This window comes from Ictidomys tridecemlineatus, chromosome 10, assembly GCF_052094955.1.
Source record: "Ictidomys tridecemlineatus isolate mIctTri1 chromosome 10, mIctTri1.hap1, whole genome shotgun sequence".
NCBI classification, from domain to species: Eukaryota; Metazoa; Chordata; class Mammalia; order Rodentia; family Sciuridae; genus Ictidomys; species Ictidomys tridecemlineatus.
The window spans coordinates 75726439-75746122 of NC_135486.1; the positions used below are offsets into that span (position 1 = coordinate 75726439).

Genomic DNA, 19684 nt, shown 5'->3' on the forward strand with positions numbered 1-19684 from the left:
TTATGAGAGGTTGCAACTTGCAGAGAGGTGGAAATGTTAAACACTAATTAATGAATGTGGCTGGTAAAGCAGCTCAAACAACTCAGGACTCCAGCTAAGCCATGGAGGGATCATTAGAATATGAAGTTCAGTGATGCTTCTCTGTTGATTTGATGAAACGCCTGTATCCTGTCAGATAAAGTCCAGTGGGCTTAAATTTTCCAAGTTATTTTTGAACCAGAGATTTTAAAGATTTGCTTGTTAGAGGGGTATTTTTGTGATGGCTTTCAATTCCCTCAAAGTTGAAAGAAAACTAGAGATTACTGGATAAGGCGACGATAATATTAACAGAGCGGCGCAGCTGCTGAAGGGGATGCAGGACGCCTTATGTCACACATGAGATACTTGATCCTGTGGTTGACTTAGAATGTAGCAAGTTATGGAGGCTGTGCTTAATTTGCTTGAATGAAAACTAGTAAGTATTACAGATGAATTAATGGAAAGTGCTCTGAATCTTAGGAAATAGGCTTCAAAATTTTAACTTTTGGGGCTTTTAATGAATCATCTGGAAAGAAAATAATGCCATTCCATTGCTATGTAGTGTTTGAATTTCAGTCATACGAAATTGTCCTATTAATCTACACAGATGACAGTTTCACATGATTCAACTTACCCTGAAGTTCAGGCATCTTTATATAACAAATACTCCACAGTTACATTGCCAACGGAAAATAGAGAGTTTTTGTGCAGGAGAAGCGTTCCTTCTTGCCTTTTTGTGGGTTAGTACACATCAGAAGTGCCAGGAATGGGGAGTTATCTCATTTGACTAGAAGAGAAAAGAAGCGTGGGACAATAATGAGAAAACTGGAAAGGTAGCTCTGGGCCAAAGTGTGGTGTCCCTTGAAATACAGGCCAAAGAGTTGGAATTTAATTTAGAACATAATTAAAAGTTTCTGAGCAAGGGAAAGAAATTTCTTTACCCGAGATGTTGACGAATTCACAAGGCAGTGGTATAGAGGACAATTTGAAAGGCAGTAACCAGAGCTGGTGAGGAAGTACCCAGGTACCCACGTAATTGCAGGTACCCAGATGAGCAGTCACACTGGCCTAGCCAGTGTGGTAGTAGCTGTTAAAATACAATAAAGTATGAGAGGAAGAAAGTTAGTGCAGGGAGATCTAAAGTGAGAATTTCAAGGAGAAGAAAATGAAGCAAATGAGAGCCAAGTCAGAGGGTTACATGAGAGATCTGGAAGAACCAAGGGGCTCCTCATACCCAGGTACAATGGCCCAAGAGCAGCAATCTCAAGCCAGCATCCCAAGTTTTGTGGGGGATGACCAAAATGTACATGAGCTAGGCAGGTTTCACTGTCCAAAGGGTATTTCCTCTAGGGCTGAGGCCAGGGTATAGCTTGAACAGATTGAGAAAAAAATCACTCTGGGAAGCAATACAAGAGAGCAGCCCTGGAGAGAAGGTTAAGGAGCTCCAGATACTGAAACGAGTCCCCAGTTTGGTGGCCAAATCTCATAGCTGGGTGCTGGAGGAGCACAGGCACCTGAGCTCAGACAAACAAAAAGGACATCCTCTCACAGAGTGGAGGTGAGCAGGGCAGGCTGTGATTTTTCTGTCTCTGGCATATGAGGCTTTGTTCGTCTCAGTTCTCTCGATGCAGAGGAGTGGGTAATGGTGAGCTTCCTAAAAACAGCTTGGGTCAAGGATGGAGCCAAAGGATGTGGATGGAGGACATCATTATGGCAAAGGCTAAGGTCAAAAAATATTTTTAAGCCAGACTCATTTCTCTTAAAACTTGAGATTATGCTAATGAGCTCATGACGTATAGAATTTAGTGTCAGAGATAGAAATGGATCCCCGGGTCGCTGGACCACTCTTTACTAGCCAGGACAGGCATTACTGTTTCGCTGTGTAGTTTGCATAGCTCAATTAGGCAAAATGTCTAATTTAGCATCTGGGTAACATCTGGAAGAACGAGTATTAGAGCATCCATTGTTAATTTGGGAAGACAGTCCCACATTGAAAAAGAAATCGTAGTTAGAAAGGATATCTGTGTATTTCCACTTAGTGATAAGGGCAAATTATTACCTTCCTCTTAATTTTGGCTCATGAATCAGTGGTGATAGTGATCTTTCAGCTGTCACACAAAATTGTTTCGGTCTTTTGCTCTAATTGTAGTTGTCATGGTATAACCTCAGCAACGCCTCAGTCCTTTAAGAGACTTTTCTTGTATTCTTTCGGCTTATCTCCACTTTCTTTTTTTTTTAATTTAATTTTATTTTTTTTATTGGTTGTTCACAACATTACAAAGCTCTTGGCATATCATATTTCATACATTAGAATCAAGTGGGTTATGAACTCCCATTTTTTCCCCAAATACAGATTGCAGAATCACCTCGGTTATCTCCACTTTCAAAATTGTTTTATATCCTCCGTTTGTTTTTATTGTTGTTGTTGTTGTTTGGGTTTTTGTCTTTAAAACATACAGACCCAAACAAGGGGGCTCTAGATAAGCCTAGACATGATCTTAATTGGTTTTGCTGTGCTTTGACTCAGGAGCTCCATTGTCTGGACCCGTTATGTACTATATCCCAAAGATGGGGTGATAGGGAGAACTGAAATGCTATCAAAGAAATTTTGCTAAACACAGTAGTAGCAATATCTTCTACTGAAATAATGATTAATTGGGCACTAGCTCTGTTAAGAGGTTAAAAAGTGGCATAGATTTGCCTTTATAGTTAATAGACTATAATACTTCCAAGAAAAAAATAAGCTAGGAAAGGATTGTCATTCTTCTTCAACAGCACTGCTTCAGAAAAGCTATATAAACATACTTTGTTCATTGTAGTTATTTTTCATTCATGGTCCGTGCCTGCCATTTTAAGCCTGTTCATTTTTCTCCTAATTTTAAGAATAAATAAAGCAAATGGAAGCTTGTGTTATTATTTAGAATGAAAACACAGAACCTAATCATAGCTAATGAGTATAATAAATGCTAGTCTGTACCTCCCCTTGTTTGGTATGTGTTTTATACACAGAAGGTAACATAGGCTGAATAATTCGGATGCCAAGTTACAGATGGGGTTGTGGAATGTTATTTGACAGCCGATTAGAGTAATCTGTCAGAAATGATGACTTAATCACCATAACAGACTCCAAATTCCCTCATAGAATTCTACCCAGAGTAATCTAATTTTCCTGCAATATTTTATTTTATTTTTGCCAGGACTAAACAGTTACATTGCTTATTTCCCCCCTTTTAGTATACTGCATTATTTTAACAGAAATGTAAATAGGTAGTGTCATTATAGCTAAAAAGGCTGACTTGGAGCCTTATAAGCCAAAAGCAGATGTATAATTTTAGGTTATGTTTTTCTCTGTCACTGGGTTATTGCTATATGAGAAAAAAATCTGGGAGTTGGGCAGTACTAGCTATATGCTTCTCCTGGGAACAAGAAAGGCCATTCTTATCAGTGTGTTCTTTTACCTTCCAAATGGGACCTTTTCTGGTTTCCCCTTAGGGATATTCCTATACCATATAAAATGATAGTGATAACACCTTTATTGAGCATTTACTACGCAGTCAATATTTTAAGCACTTTGCATGTATCAATGACTATTAGGAAGAAATCGTAATATGTTTTCACTGTTTTTTCTCCAGTTACTCTCTACCCTGGGAAGAAAAAGATAACTTATGTATCTTATTATCCCACTGAAATCTCATTTTTTCTTCTTAGTTTAGTTTGCTTTTATAAAAATATATGCCAGCAAAAATAAATTGAAAAATTTCTAGGTACCTGCTATGGTAACTCCAAGATGATACACAAAAGAACAATTTGGAAAAGTACTGTGGCCCAGGGGTAGAAGAATCCTGGGTACTCTGCTTGGACTATGGAATTTGCAACTTCAGAGGATAATAGTCTCCTCCAAAATTTCCAAAGTGGTTTTCAAATAAATGGACTTGTAAGCCGGGCAGTAAATATAGTCAAATCCCAGAGCCTTCTGATGTGAACAGTGGCTGACCAACAGTAAGTGGTCCATGCATTGATGCATTTGATAGATTTCAGTGTGGTTTGGTTTGATTTGGTTTTTGCACTATTGGTTTGTGAATAAACCACAAAATTTAGGATTAGTTGCTGTCAGAGAATCAAAACCATTATTTTCCTCTTACAGAATAATAGATAGCCAATCTCACTTATTAATTTACCTTTCATTGGCAAAAGCATAGAATATTTTAGATAGCTTATTCCACAAAAGGAACTGCAACATCTAATTCCGTTTCTTGAGTCTTATTTAGAAGGGCCTGAGGGGGGATTATAGAGTTGAACTAACATTGAACCTCTGGATTAGAGTATATGTATAGTTCCTTCATAATCAAATGACATATTGGCTGGGACTGTTCTTTCTTGGCATGATACAATGCTGTAATTTTTTCCCTTCATTCATTGGAGGCTTATAAGCTTTATTTCCTGCCCTTTTCATGAAGAAAATCCAGATAGTAATTTTTATTCTGGAGTAATTTAAAAATTTTGTATATATGCATGAATAAAAAACACATACACAAATATACTACAAAGTCTGAGTTTTCATTGGGAAGAAGCCTATAGGTTGAGGCAGTCTTCATGTTTAGCATGGAGAAAGAAAACTGTGATAATCTTGTAGGTTTTAGAAACCCCTCTCTCTCTTGCAGTAAATGGTGTGGCTGTGTGCAGAGGTGGCATGGAGAAGCACCTTTGAAACGGGTGCCAGGCCTAGGTCTTCATTCCTACATTTTGCTTACTTGCTGTGTGGCTTGGCCAAGTTACCCCATCCATCTCTCCCCTGGTTCCTCATAAGTACCAATCTCATAGGGACATTGTGAGAATTAAATTGGCTCACATACATAAAGCACCGAGGGCAAATGCCTGAAAAACTGAGAGTGAAGGGATGATTTCTTGAATTGCCACAAAAATTGCATACATTCCCCATTTCACGTACCAGTTACAGCCATGGACAGCAAATCTGGCAGCCCTGGAGGCAAAAACTGGTTTTAACCGATCTAAGAAATTATTTTTTGTCTTCTAGATTCTTGCAGAGGTATCATTTCTGCTAAAGGTATTGTAGCTAATTTGCTGCACTATTACTGTCTGAAATGAGTTCAAAGCCAGACCCAGTGGTACACACAACTGTAATCCCAGAGGCTTGAGAGGCTCAGGCAGGAGGGTTGCAAGTTCAAAGCCAGCCTCAGCTACTTAGCAAGACCCTAATCAGTTCAATGAGACCCTTTCTCTAAATGAAAATTCAGAAAAGGGCTGAGGAAAGGTGGGTCTTTGGTAAAGTGACTCTGGGCTCAATCCACAGTACCAAAATATAAAATAAAATGAATTAAGAGATTTTTATTCAGTACTGATAAATTAACACTCCTACCGCTGCCTTGGTTTCTTCGTCATCTCCATATGCAGAGCATAATATTTCAGGGGCTGAAATGACAAAAGCACTTACCTAGAGATGCAGGTGTAAATGTACAAGTGTGTATCTCTGGGTGGTTTGACTGCAATAAAAGAAACTTTGACTGTACACATAATCCTTCCCTTTGGGGAATGACCTGCCTCCAGTTGGAAACTCTTTTGAAACTAACTTTTACCATTCATAAATTTTTTGAAGAGAAATTCAGAAAGTGTATGTAGGTGCTTTGAGTATTCCATCGTTACTGTACAATCCAGGTATCGTACATGAATCATTTTTCATGTTGTTGTGGAGTAAAAGAAAAATGCTAGTTGTCCTTGACCATCTGGAATCCTTTAATTTTCTCATTTGGCACCTAGCTCTTCTGAAAATTCACTTCTTTCCCTCCCTTCTCCCTCTACTTTTAAATATTTTATGGGCAGTAGGCTTATAATATGTGCCAGCACGACTGTTCTCTCAAGGGGTCGGGATAGGTTTAATAATGAGATGCATAACGGTGACTCTGTAAAACCCATTTCAGGTTTGAAATGGCATGTTTTATTGAATCTCATGTGAAAGGTGGTTAGCTCATCAATTGGTGATGGCCGGGGTTAAGCAAGTTTCAACATGAGTTCTCCTGTGGGTGAGAAACCAGCCGCACTACCTTCCCCTCAGCCACAGCCTTCCCCCTGGATGCCACTTGCAGAGAGCTCAGAATCTTCCCTCTGGCCATCGCTGGACTGTGGCAGAGGAACTGGGAGAGATCACATAGACACATCTGTGATGGAGATTCCTGAGTGGGTGGTCAGTGGAGGCTGGAGCTCTGTGCCAGGTCTCATCCTTGTGCCTGGCATTGCGCTAGAATCCTAGTGGTAACCCCTAGAGTCGGGCACAGCTCTGTGCATAATTACCCCCTCAGACCTTGAGAACGGCCTTGCTCCAAGGTTGTATTCTCATTCTCATTGTCATGAGCCACAGCTGGGCTCTTCCGTAGCAAATCTAAGGTCATTCAGCCTGAAGTCCAATCAGAGGCCAACCATTCTGAAGACCACCAGTGGACAGCTCAGTTCTGGAAGAGAGGAGAGAGAACCACACAGCCTAAATGGAGAGGGGAACCTGGGGTGTCATGCAGACAGGCTGTGTACTGCAGCACCACCAGACAGCTCCAACCTGGATGGCCAGGAAGCAAGCATGGCAGAGCCACAGTGCCTAGGACACAGGCAAGCACTTCATGTTGTTGCTGGTGCGTGATTTTGGCTTAAGGGTGGAAAGAAAGGTGAGATGCCGGGCTGTCCTCAAGAAGCCCCACCTCACTAAAAGCCTACACATCCCCTGAAGAAGTTGTTCTTTAACGAGCCACAGCAAGGGGGCTTTGCTCTGGGTGGTCCTGCCTCCACTGGGCATGTGGGGCCAGTAGTTGATCCATAGACCAAGCAGAGGCTCAAGAGCTAGTCTCTAAGGAACATGCTTAGCTCCAGTCCCTGGGAGAGAGGGAGCTATTAAAATTTCTCCTTTCATTAAGTTTCTCTTTGGGGCTTTTGTTTTTGTTTTTGGTCCTGTTGGGAACCAAACCCGGGGTCTTGTGCATGCCAGGCGCAAGCTCTTCAACATTATGTTTCATTTGTCTTGAAATAAGTAGGGCTAAGTAGAGACCAAGCCAATAACCAGCACCTTAATGTATAACTTTAGGCAAAATGTTTTTCTGCAATAAAGGAATCTTCAGAGAATAGTTTAGAGACCTTTCTTTCTAGAAAGGTGAACTCGAAATAAGTTAGGTGAGGTGAATTCCCATGGACGGGACTTATTTCCAAAACTTTGGCTCCTGCCATTTCCCTGGTACAAGCACACTGTGGACAGAGAGCCTGATACCTGCAAACCATAGCTCTCCTGTTGCCTTTTAAGTTTGTTCAAGTGCAGCAGAGTTAAACACAAGGAATGGAGTCATTGCTCGTGTCTCATCATGACTCAGGAAACTGCCCTGGTACTTGCAGGATTTCTAGTCTCAGGAAACAGTGTAGACAGATCATAACTGTTCAGACCCCTGTATTTTCTTTTTTCAGACACAACTAATTCTGCCTTGCCTTAGGTAACCCATGTCTCCTAAGAGTCTCTTTGCAAAAGTTTTTGAAGAGCATGTGTTCACTTGCCACAGACAGGAGAAGGAGGAACTAGCCTCAACCTGATGCTGAGGTTCCCTTACAACTGGTAGATTGGAATAGAGTCTGCCAAATTCTCTGGGCCTTCTCTGCTCTGCTGCTATTGCCTGGGACCTCCAGGTAACAGCATGTAGATCCATCCCCAGACCCATCTACTCTGCAGCAGATAAGGCCAGGTTCCCTAGTGGTGTTGGAGCAATGTTGAGAAGCAGCAGTTCTGACCCTCCTTCCCCATCTTTAGTTCTTGAGAAAGGTGCTGAGGGTGTGACCTTTGCTGCCATCCTGCTGTCTAGGGCAGTTTTAACTCAAGGCTGGGTAGACCTGCATTGTATTGTTCTTTGAAATTCTTCAAATCCATAAATACGTGCCTAATGCGTTAGTCTTACTGCATTTTATTTTTCATGAATAATGTTGGCTAAGAACTCCTGTTGCTTCTCCGATTGGTTAGAAAGTCACATCATTCTTTAGTAAACTATGACCTATTTTCTCTGAATCTGGGCCTTTGGATGTGTGTTCTGTTCCCTGAAATGTCCTTCACGCATCTCCTGACCAAGATGAGGATTCCTTCAAGAAGGAGTTCAAGCGTTGCTCTATCTGAGGAATTTGTCCTCCCTGGGTCTGTGACGGACATCTCTCCTCTGAGCTCCCATGCTGCACACCTTAGTGCAGCCCACGTTCTCTGAGAAGCAGCTGAAGCATCTGTGGCTACACCCAACTCTCCATCATGAGAACTTTCTCCCTGAGCTCCCAGCATCCACTTGGTGTTTGAGGACAGAAACAGTCCAGTGGAGGAGTGGCCCTGGAGTCACGCTGGGTCAGACCTTTGAAACCCCACCTGCTATAAGGAAAAAAAAAATCAGTCATATAGCATGAAACTTTAAAAGGCCCACTCTTTTTCAGGGACTTCCCTGCTCCACTCAGGAAATCTCCCAAAGTTCTCGGGACATTGCAGGTTTTGAGGAAGTGAAACATCATGAAATAGCTTCTCCACACCATTTTTGTCCTCAGTGACATTTACAGCCTGTGTGTGATCAGAAATTTGTAACTCAAATGAACTGTTGGTGATAATGAGCCATTAATACAGTCCTGATTGAACACCTTTCTCGAAGGTCACCACGCTTTACATACATTATCTAATTTGTCTCCAGAACATACCTGCAGGAGGGTAGCCAACTGCTCAGAATTCACCGTGTTCTGACAATCCAGACTTCAGTGGAGCAGATTTCCCTGCTCTGGGCCCAGTGAAGACCAAAAACTACATTCAGGTTTGTAGGGCAGCAAGTGCTTTGTTAGAGCCACTGTTGATTCCCTGGGCCTGCTAGATAGGTCAGAAACCGCAGCTGCAAAAACAGAGGGAAGTCTTTCCATAATATTAGCCACAGGGCTTCAGACACCAAGTGTTAAGGGAGCTTAGAGGAAAGGAAGGGGACTGTCCCCCAGGGAGTGCTACAGCCACCTTCCAGGTTTCCGTCTATGCCTTTAGTGAGTGAAGGCACGTATGCCCAGGGCCTATGTTGGATATTTCATGGAGGAGCAGCGGGGTCTAGAGGCATCAACACTGCATTAAGAGCAGGGAGATCAGGTTTCTGATCTCAACTCTGTCGCTAACCAGGTGTGTGTCCTGAGCGAAGTCACAAATTCCTTTCAGACTTATGAATGGAGAGAATCAGGCCATATGATTTCCAGGGCCCTCCTTCAGCTCTAGCATAGACAGATGCTGCCCTCCTGCCGGTCCTCCACGCACTTCACAGGCAAAGCTGCAGGCTCAGAACACCTGTCTGTGCTCCTGATCTTGCCACCAGTTTTCTTGGTGTATATATATCAAGCGCCATGATGGACTATAAGCTCCCTGAGGGCAAGAGCTATGTCTACGTCATGTTTGTGTCCCATAGGTAACACAGTATACTTGTCTTCTCTGCTCTAACTGGTGAGTCTCATCTGACTCTCTTCAGTATAGTAACCCATGTCAGTCTTTCCCATCTTAAAAGGGAACTAATCTGCTCAAACTGGTAGTCTTTACTTATCATATTATAGGTCCCCATCACTGTTGTTCTCCCCACTTCTCCTCCACCCCTACAATCTGTAGTTGTAGTCCCACCACTTCACAGACATTGCTTTGATAAACTCCCTAAAGGACTTTTTAGAGCTAATGACACTTCAGTGTTTGCCTCATAGCCTCTTGCAGCACCTGCTTGATGGCCTCACCCTTGTTCCAGAAACTCCCCTGTCCTGGCTCCCACGGGGCCAGTTGCTCCTGCTTCTCCTGCCCCTCACACTGCCCTTTGATCCATCGTCCTGAGACACCTATTTCCCCATGTTCTTTGCAGTTCTGTCCCTGGCTCTTTTTTCACTCTAAGGTCCCTCCCTGACAGATCTGCTATTGTCTGTGGCTTCCACAGCTGCCTCCCACAGGGGGCCCTTGAGCCCCACATGGCCAGTTTCTCCCTGCATCACCTCCCGTCATACTTAGCACGTCCAGACCCGAGCTCACCAGCCTCCTCCAAAACTGGTCTCTCTCATTTTCCCTGCTTGGCAGTGATCCCCTAATCTATTTGGTGGCCCAGATCCGTAGTTCTCCTTCTCCCTCATCCCCACGATCAGCCAGCTACCACGGAAGTTTAACTCTTCATCAGTGTCACCTGCACTGTTTGTTTGCAGTGCCTCTGAACTCTCCTCCCTGCATCCTCTCTGGGCTCAAATCCATCCTCCATACTGGAGCTGAAAATGACTTTTCTACACTTCAAATTTTGATCCTTTGGCTTTGCTTCTTCGATTGACAAAATGTCAATTCCTGAATCACAAGGCTAAGACTCAGATGCTGACCACCTTCTCAGCCCTTTCTCGTCGCCTTCCTCACTCACGTGATAAGCTCCTGATGAGATGGAACTGAGCTCTTTTTTAACGTGTGAATCTTTGAATGGGGTATCCCATCCCATCAAGGGGATAACAGGTATTACCTATGTCTGCTGCAAGTCCAAGGACAGGAAATGGATTCCACTCTTGCTGGAAAACCTTTGCCTTTTTCCCAGGCAGAAGTAAGTGCCTGCACCCGTCCGTGGACTCCCTGAAATTTTGTCTTGCCTCTCTGCCAGCATTGTCACAGTGCTCAGCTGGCTGCATGTAGTCACGTTGCCCCCACCACACAGTGAACACCCCAAGGGGAGGAACGTCCTCCCTTGGCCTTGTCCCCAGGCCTTCACCTAGAGCCTGATTATTTCTCCCAAGGTTGCTGAATGAGTGGACGTGTGCATACTGGCAGAGTAGCTTACTCAAAGACTGTCGTCTTTCCTGAACATTTCATTTTGTCATTTTCTCCATCACTATAGGATAGATTGAGGTCATTTTCCTCAGCCCAAATCAGGGGTTTCCATAGTTTACTTCTGTCTGCTTTGTAAGGTATGTATCCCATTTTTTTCTGAAAAGACTGGCCTACTCAGGACCCCTAAACATTCTATTCTCATTGTTGTCTCTGCTCCACAAATTGAGTCTATGAATGGATGAAATGGGGATGGAAGTGAACCCTGCATCTCAAGGCCTGTGTTCTGTGCATCAGACCATTCTGTTATGGAAAGTGAGGCTGCTTGGAATTATTTAGCTTCTTACCCCCGCATAGCCCTCCCTCTTCCTTCTTGTGTTCTGAAGACCCTGGCAGACGTCAGATTTTCACAGACCACCTGATAATAATTTCCCATCATATAAGTGCCAGAGCCAAGTACCATTCCCCCTTTCATTTAAATTAGATAAAACCCTGAGCTGTGGCTTGCGAGTGATGGAAGTCCACTGGGGAAATTAAAGGTTCAGAGAGAACGGGCCCCATTATAATAAAAAGCGTTTGCACCGCCAGTGATTCCATCTACCCTGTGGCTTCTGTGTTCCTTGGGGTGGGATGAAATATGAAGCAAAAGGACCTCTGAAAGTAGTTTGAGGAATTTATTTTAATTGGAAATGGTGGTAGCATTCTGCACTTGGCATGAACTGTGGATCATGCACAGTGGTGGGATCAGTTTTGTATAAAGAGCCATAGAGCTTCCAGGCCACGATGCAGGAGCTCAGCCCTGTCCTGGCAAGTTCTTTCTACCCCTGCGTGTGTACTGATTGTGATCAGAGGCCAGTGGTCCCTCTCACCCACCTGTGTTACTTCCTTCCTTCCTCCCTCCCTCCCTCCCTCCCTCCAGTCTCTCTATGGCATGTGTACTGATTGTGATCAGAGGCCAGTGGTCCCTCTCACCCACCTGTGTTACTTCCTTCCCTCCTCTCTCCCTCCCTCCCTCCAGTCTCTCCATGACTCTGCACAGCTAGTCTATGCTAGCATTTAATCAGTATATAATGGCATCTAAATCAATCAACTGCTCAACCTATAAATTACTCAGAACTATGAGACCTGGGAAGAATTCATGAAGTAGATGTAAAGAATGGCCAGGGTAGGAACAAAGATAATCTGCACTTAAACTCCTAATAGTACAATCACAGCAGCTGATTTCTGTTGGCACATCCTATGTACATATTCTCATTCCATCTCAAACCTTTTATACAGGTGTCCTCTCCATCTCACAAATGAGGAGACTGAAGCTCAGAGCAGTTAAGACATTGGCCCAAGGTCATGTAGCTATTAACAAGTGACAGAACCAGATGTTTCTATCACATAGAGGCAGAAGCTGTATTGAGTGGTTTTGAACTCAAGTCTGACTCAAAAGCCCAAGCTTTCAAGTGTGATGTTACAGTGCCCCCTGACTGAAAATGTTTATATTCTTGAACTAAAAACTTGGATTTGTTTTTTAACATAGGTAATTCTGTCTGGGAGAAGTCTTATCATTAATTCCAAACCCTGGTAATGATAGCAAGGTATCAGTAATGAAGTTGAGGGCTGGGATTGTGGCTCAGTGGTAGAGCACTTGCCTAGCATGGGCAGGACCCAGGTTCCATCCTTAGCACCACATAAAAATAAATAAATAAATAAAGGCATTGTGTTGTGTCCAAATTTTTTTTAAAATTTTTAAAAAAATAATAATGAAGTTGAATCGTATCAGATGTTGTAGACTGCTTTTACAGTTGTTCAATCTGTCTTTACTTTCTCACTTTTGTATTTTTAGATGCATCATCCCATTCAGATGAAACCTGCAGATAGTGAAAAGTCAAACGGTAGGTGGTAACCAACTGTTTCCTTTAATAATGACTGCTTCTTTAAGTTAAAAAGTCAGATGGGGAAGGGAGGAGCCAGTCCCAGCAGCTTTATTCCTCGGGAAGGTGGAGCTCATTGCTCTGGGAGACTTCCACGGTGGTCAGCTCATCTGGAGCAATGCACACTCCAGTTCCTAATCTTATTTATCTCTGATGTAAAGACTTCTGCAATTTTGCTATAAGGGGTGGTTCTCCGTGTCCTTCTGCTTGGGGGCATGCCCTTTGGGATGGTTTTGTGGCATTTGGCACTTACTCAGTATCTTTCCCAATGAAACACAGGGAGCCCAATGGGTGGCAGATGGCATGAGTGGGGAAGGAATTGCCCATTAAAAATTAGGCAACTTTTTTATGTGGTTTTTTTTTTGTCTTTTCCATTTGTTCCTCTTTAACTATCTTATTGCAGTCTTCTCTAAATTATACCAATACATTTGCAGCAGAATTCTGTCTGCTGATTAAATAAAAGTTAAAATATATATATATGCATTTGATGAGATCCATGAATAATTGGGATTTGCCTCTCCAAGACCCTGGAGGGTTGATAGCCCACATTTCTGTCTTAAGTCTTTGCTTCCATTTCTACAAACCTTCTGTCCTTGTTTTGTTCTTTTAATTTACTGAAATGTATGTTAAAAGAATCATCTACCTTCTTAGACCACAGAGCTCCTCTGTCCCACAAGACTGACATAATCAGCACCGTTTCCTTCCACCAGCCAGTTTTGTACCTCATTAATTAGTAATCAGGGCAGAAGCCACGCACTTAGAGATCTATATATCTGCAAATGTAAATTATGATTGGGCTCTAAAGCTCTCCACAAGGTATTTTTTTGCTAATTGTAGCACATCCATTTTCTGGCTTCTTCACAGAATAGAAAGTTTTGAAGGAGCTTCCAAGTCTCCATGTGATACCGCCAGCCCTTGGTTTGTCCCAGCTTCCCCCCTCTTGGGGAGCGGACTCAAGTGCCTCCCCCCACTGTCTTCTGAGCCCTGTGCTTTGAGTAGTGTGCATTCCCTTTATCTTCCTGTACTGCTTCAGCCATGGCCATGGCCCTTAGTGCCAGAGGTCTGAGCCCTGATGCTGCTTTGCTTGGAGACCATGATCAAGTCGCTCCATTTCCTCATGCAGCAGTTATCCCTTGACCACTTCCTTTGTGCTGGGCGTGTTGCTAGGGGCAGAGGGTGCAGCAGTGAGTTTGAAGAAGAGACGACTTCAAGAGACTGTGTCCCTGACCTTATGGAACATGCATTTGGTCTACTGGTCCACGTACATGGAACTTTGAATCTCCTCATTCATACAATGAGAATGGTGGTAACGAGCTCATATAGGTTGGATTCCAACCCCCTCCTTCCAGAGGCTCAAGTGAAATATTTGTAACATTCCTGGTGATAGATCCCTTCCATAAAATGCTAATTATTGTCATCACCTGGAGATATCCCCTGGCTTTATATGGCTCTTGGCTGAACATGGTACCTACATAGAAGGCCTTTTTCTGTGTGGATTCCTGGGAGTTCCTTTGCCCCAAGGGACCTGCCCAAAGCTTGCTGTCTTTACTGGCAAACTGGAGAGATGAATCTTGAGTTTGTGGGATGAATCCCATCAGAGCTGGTCTTCTCAGAACTTCTGGCCCCCAAGAGATGGTCCCTGTCCTTTGGCCCCATTATTTTCTAAACTATGTCAGGACAAGGGCCATGGAATGAAAGTCTCTGAGAAAGGATCTGCTTTACTTCTGAGCCTGGGGTTGTATTCATGACAACATGAAGCAGCTTCTTCTGTACTTTCCGCTGTGCCTGTGCACAACCTGGCTGAGGATTCCTGTCCACTGACAAGCTGCCTGGAGTTCTGAGTGTTTTGTTGCTCTAGCTGTGACATGGCTACTCTGGACACAGGGAATAATGTTTGCTTTGGTTCTAGAACCACAGCAACAGAATAAAACCAGCATGTTATAGGTGGCTCTGGTTTTATGTGATCTCAAAAGCCAAGGAACACTAGGCACCGTTACTGCTAGGTTAAGAAAGTACCTGAAAGTGTCCCTCATTGAGAAGCAGCATTAGGGTAGCAGGCAAGAACTGTTTCCAGAAGTCTGAGTTTGACTCCTGGCTCTGCGATCATCAGCCATGTACTTGGGCAAGACACTTGACTTCACTCTGCCTCAACGGCTTCACCAGAATGAAGTATGAACTCTTGGGTCATGCCTCCCTTAATGATTGGTAGTTACCCAAATTGACATCTATAAAAATCTTAGCAGAATACCTGGCACATGGTGAATATTCAGGGTGCTGCATTACACTAAATTAACAGCATAATTCCACTAGCCAAGGGAGATGTTTTGGTGTGTTCTAAGTGACAGCAGCTGACATGTCTAAACTTAGGCCATTCATCCCACATGGTGACCTGTATATAAAACAAGAACCCCCCAAACCTTGCAGTGGAACCAGTTCAGTTCTCCCTTTGCTTTGTAGGATGATCTCCATTTTCTGAATTTCTAGTCAGAAAAGCCAAAAGATATAAATGAACTGAAAGCTACATTTCAAGGGTTCCGCCTTACAGAGGCTCAAATGGAACCACACCTTGTACACACATGAACAGGTTTCATGATTCCCTTTGGCTCTGATTTAGGAATCAGAAGAAATGTATAATTTTCTAAAGCAAGTGATAAAAGCTGCAGCCTTTTCTGATTCCACAAGGCATTTTTGACAGGTAAGCATAGTTTGAAAAGCTCAAAGAGCACAAAGATTTCTTTGGCTCGGATGCTCTAAATAGCTCCTGTAGCTGTGAAAGAAGTATAACGAGCTCTAATTGCACTTTTATTGAGTTTGCTGACATTTATGCACAGCACAAAGGACTCATCACAGTTAGACAGTTACTGTCTTCATTATCTGTGTTCAGATTTCTGAAACTTTGTTATTTGCTGAGCAAGAAAGGGCTGCTAATCACAGATCAATTAGTGATGGACAAATGAATTCCAGAAAGCAATCACCCTTTGAAGCCCATATCCATCTAGAGATTCTGATAAAGGGAAACCCTCTGTGGTGAGCCCAGAAATGTTAGGTTGACCTTGGATCAGCCCTAATACTTCCAGATTCTACTGAACAGATTCCTAAATCTCCAGGGCTTCCTGTAGCCACTCTCTCAGTTGGCTCTGATTTAAGCTGCAGCCTCTAGCACATTCTTACAAACTCACCATATTTTGTTTCCACCCGTGTACTTCTATTGTGCCAGGTGTCCAAAAGAAAAGCAAAAATCCAATTCTAAAAAAGGTGTTGGGACCATTAAGAAGAGCACATTGAAATATCCAATTATCAGTAGACTCCAACTTTTTTGCTGTTTCTTCATTTTTGTTTTATTTTCATTGAAGAAAACTGAGTGATGGGTGTGGATTTGAGGAGGGTGTGGATTTAGCACAAACATAGTTACTGTTTCTCTGAGCCACCTATACAACTATATATATCATCCAGCTTTGACTCCTGTCTTGCTGTACAGTAGATGGTACCAGCTGTGCAAGACTTTAATGCAGTTGCTAACGCCAGTCTCACAGTGAGGGATGAAGGAGCATGGAGGTTGCCTCAGGTCCCATGCCTGGGTCTCTGACTGGAGCCAGTGTTGACTTGGGCCATGCTTCTTTGAGAACAGGATTGTTACCACTCAGCAGACAGAGCATCTAAATCCACCCTGCTTTAACCTTCCAACCTCACGACTTGTCAAGGGTTCTTGAGGCCTAGGATCCAAAAATAACTATTTAAGACCACTGTCTCTTTTTCTCAAGGCCTCCCAAACCTCCAGTATCTGTGCATCCAGTTTAAAGCCAGCCGGAGGAGTCCAGATAACTAAATATTGTCGGGGAAGGGTAAAGACCCGAAAGCCTCCATCAAAAACAGGATCACAGGGGGCTTCCGTCCAGTTACTTTCTGATTTTACTGGAAGATGAAGAAATAATTTTGAAATTCAAAGTGGAGAGACTCACAGATTTGGAGGCAGTAATTAAATGCCATATGTTAGCACTAACACATTGAAAAGTTGTTAATTAATTCAGGCAGCCCCGAATCCAGGTGTGACTTTGACAGATTGTGCACCAGGGTGTTAGCACAGACTTACAATTAGAGATTTTTTTTTTAAATGAAGTTTCTATTCCCCTAACTTTAAAAAGTCACCCTTATACTTAAAATGTTAACCCTTTCTCACTATGCCATGGAGAAGTACTTCCAGGTGACCACTGGTGTGGAACCCTTCCTTCTGCCATTGTTAGGGGTGATGGAGCTCCCGATACCTAGAGATATGTCCCTGTGCTCCTTCAGTGGCTGTCCTAGAGGAAATAACTTTTCCCCTAGGGGCAGGGAACTTACCTTTTCATTGTTTTGGGTTTTTTTTTTCCTTTTAATTCCCCTAAAATACCTGGCAGACTATTGCAAATACAGTAGGTTCAGTTAAGTAATCCATATCCTAATAGATTAAAAGAAATAATTGAGACACTTACTGCCCATGAATATTTAGGAAAAACTCACCAGCAAAGTCATCAAAAAACGATGAAAATTTTAAAGTGAATTCAAGATATTTATGCTTATTTAAAATGTTTACAAAGCTGTTAGGGATCTTTAGAATGGGAATCCTGGGAATAAATTTTATGAATACATTTTTCCTGGAAAACTGGAAAAACTCAGTGGAGAGGAAAGCAGGATATAATTGGTCATAGCCATTTATCTATCAAAGCATACGTGACCCAACTGTGAAAAGCCCAGAGCAACTTGGGCAACTAGAAGATGGTGAATGTCCAGTTTCTTTTGTGAGCCCACCTGGTGCAGAGAAGGAATTTAGCCTTTAGATTAGCATATATATGGGATGATGTGGGTTTCCTTTCCCCCCACCAATCCGAGGCCTCACACATGCTAGGCAAGTGTTCTACCACTGAGCCACAAATTAGCCCAGTACTTGTTTTTTAAAATTAGACTTGTTTTCCTTCTCACTGCCTGGCTGAGTTTATCCTTAGTGATGGTTGGGAAGTTTGGAATCCCTCATAAGTGCTTTCCATATTCTTAATATTCATCTTAGGAAAAAATCAGTTTTAGCTTAGAAGCTGCATGTTTAATTTACTACAACATCACCCTGGAGCTCAAACCTGTGAATTATTTTAGTTAAACACCACAGTTATAGGTTTACCAGTCAAACCAGGGACCAAATGAGAATTTTTTCATTTGTTTTTTGTTTAAAAGAACTAAAAATCAGATTCTTCAAGGTAAGAAGAAATACATCAGGACTTTTGTTTGTTTGTTTTAATTCTCATGAAGACACCGGGCATAGTTTCATGGAAATGAGAGTCCAGAGGTGAGAGGGAAGAAGTAGTAAGAACTGCAGACTAGAAGTCTTTCCCTCCCTCCTCTGCCCCATTTCAGTCAGTTCTACCCATCTCCTCAAGCACGTCCTACATGGCCACAGTCCTCATGTGTGAAGGAGTCCAGGCATCATAGCATGCTGACCTTGGAGCCTACAAAGTTTCCTTCGTAAAGAAAGCTCCGTGGAGCATATGGTGTTTCTAAAGCTTAGCTTGTGCTCGACTACTTGGCTTTTGCCAGTTCACAGTAGACCACTGGTACTTCACTTACTATAAAGGTAGAAAAAAAGTATTTCACTTGAAAATTTTTATCTAAATAAGGGGAGTCAGGTTGTAAACAGCCTCTCTCCCAAGAATCAGAACCCGTCACCTCTGTAGCTCATGTCTCCTTTGCATCTCCAACATGAGCAATGAACTTTGACTGTCTGATGCTTCCCATCCCTTGAGCACCTCCTCTTCAGATGAAGCTGGAGCCAGTGTTATTGTACTCAAGTCAGGCTGCTTTCCTCCATCCACCTCAAAGACAGTCTCTTAGTCCTGTCTCAGTACCTTATTCTCCCAGCCCCTGCTAGTTTAGACAGACCCTGCCTGTGCTTCTCGGGATCCAGTTTGAATAGACCTTCAAAGAACCCTAACGTTTCTCAGTTATCTTAGGAGCTATCACAGATATGGAGAGACAAGGTGGAAGGGATTCTGCATACCACTCTGGTGTCGCCATCATCCCCAGCCCAAATGCTTCTGTCAGTCCAAGCATATAGCTGGGCCATCAAGTTCATTGCTCATGTTTGAGATGCAAAGGAGACATGAGCTACAGAGAAGGCATTCTCTACAGTGCTTAGGAAAAAGAATAGAGTATGAACCTTCATCTTATGAATGACAGGACTGAAGTCCTAGAAGTCAGGTAGTCCCCAAGGTCTCCAAGGTTGCACATCAGGTTTAAGGGCAGCACTGGAACTAGAACCTTCGTCTCCCAGTCACAGCCACTGATGTTCTCCTTAAATCTTATCTGCTCCCTCTGAGCTTAGAAGAAACACAGGAGAGGGAAGAGGACACTGGGCTAGGAGTAGGAAACTGGGTTGTGGTCCAGGTTGTGGTCTAGGCAAGACCCTTCCTCCTGCCAAGGCCTCAGGGATCTGTCTCAGAGATGGACAAGACAAAATGTCTCTCATGTCTCCTGTTTCCAGTCTGGGATTCTGTGACAAAGAACATGTAGCTGTCTCATTTAGGGTCTAGGTTCATCAGAGTTATAGTAGTTACGTGGGGCTTTTAAACTTTAATCAACCTTTCCTCGATAACACTAGCCCCCTTTAAAGGGCCTTTGTGGTCACACGTACCTTTAACTGAGTACTGGACAGCACAATTGTGGGACTTCTGGGTCACTTCTGAGTGTTCAGCCAGAGAGAGCAGCTTCATCGTGGCCTACCAAGTTACACCACTGTCCCATGAACAGACCTCCCCAGGGACCACACCACGAATTTTAACTTGGGTTCCAGAAGCAGCTGGCCCCCATAAGTCTAGAGTAAATATTTATTGGTTAAGTGAAAATGAGATACTGCCCAGGTAAGAACTATTAAAAAAAAAACAGAAATAAAAGCCAATTGAATAGCAGTGACGTA

The 19684-nt window shown here is 43.0% G+C and overlaps 1 protein-coding gene across 31 annotated transcripts in view; it reads left to right on the forward strand.

Annotated features, from left to right (window-relative positions):
* Positions 1–19684, forward strand: part of Celf2 (CUGBP Elav-like family member 2) — a 780843-nt gene that overhangs the window by 685876 nt on the left and 75283 nt on the right. For all 31 annotated transcript variants that reach the window (XM_078023205.1, XM_078023206.1, XM_078023196.1 and 28 more), the window contains one exon: positions 12660–12708. In XM_078023205.1, coding sequence (XP_077879331.1) covers positions 12660–12708 — 49 coding nt within the window. The remainder of the gene's footprint in view (positions 1–12659; positions 12709–19684) is intronic.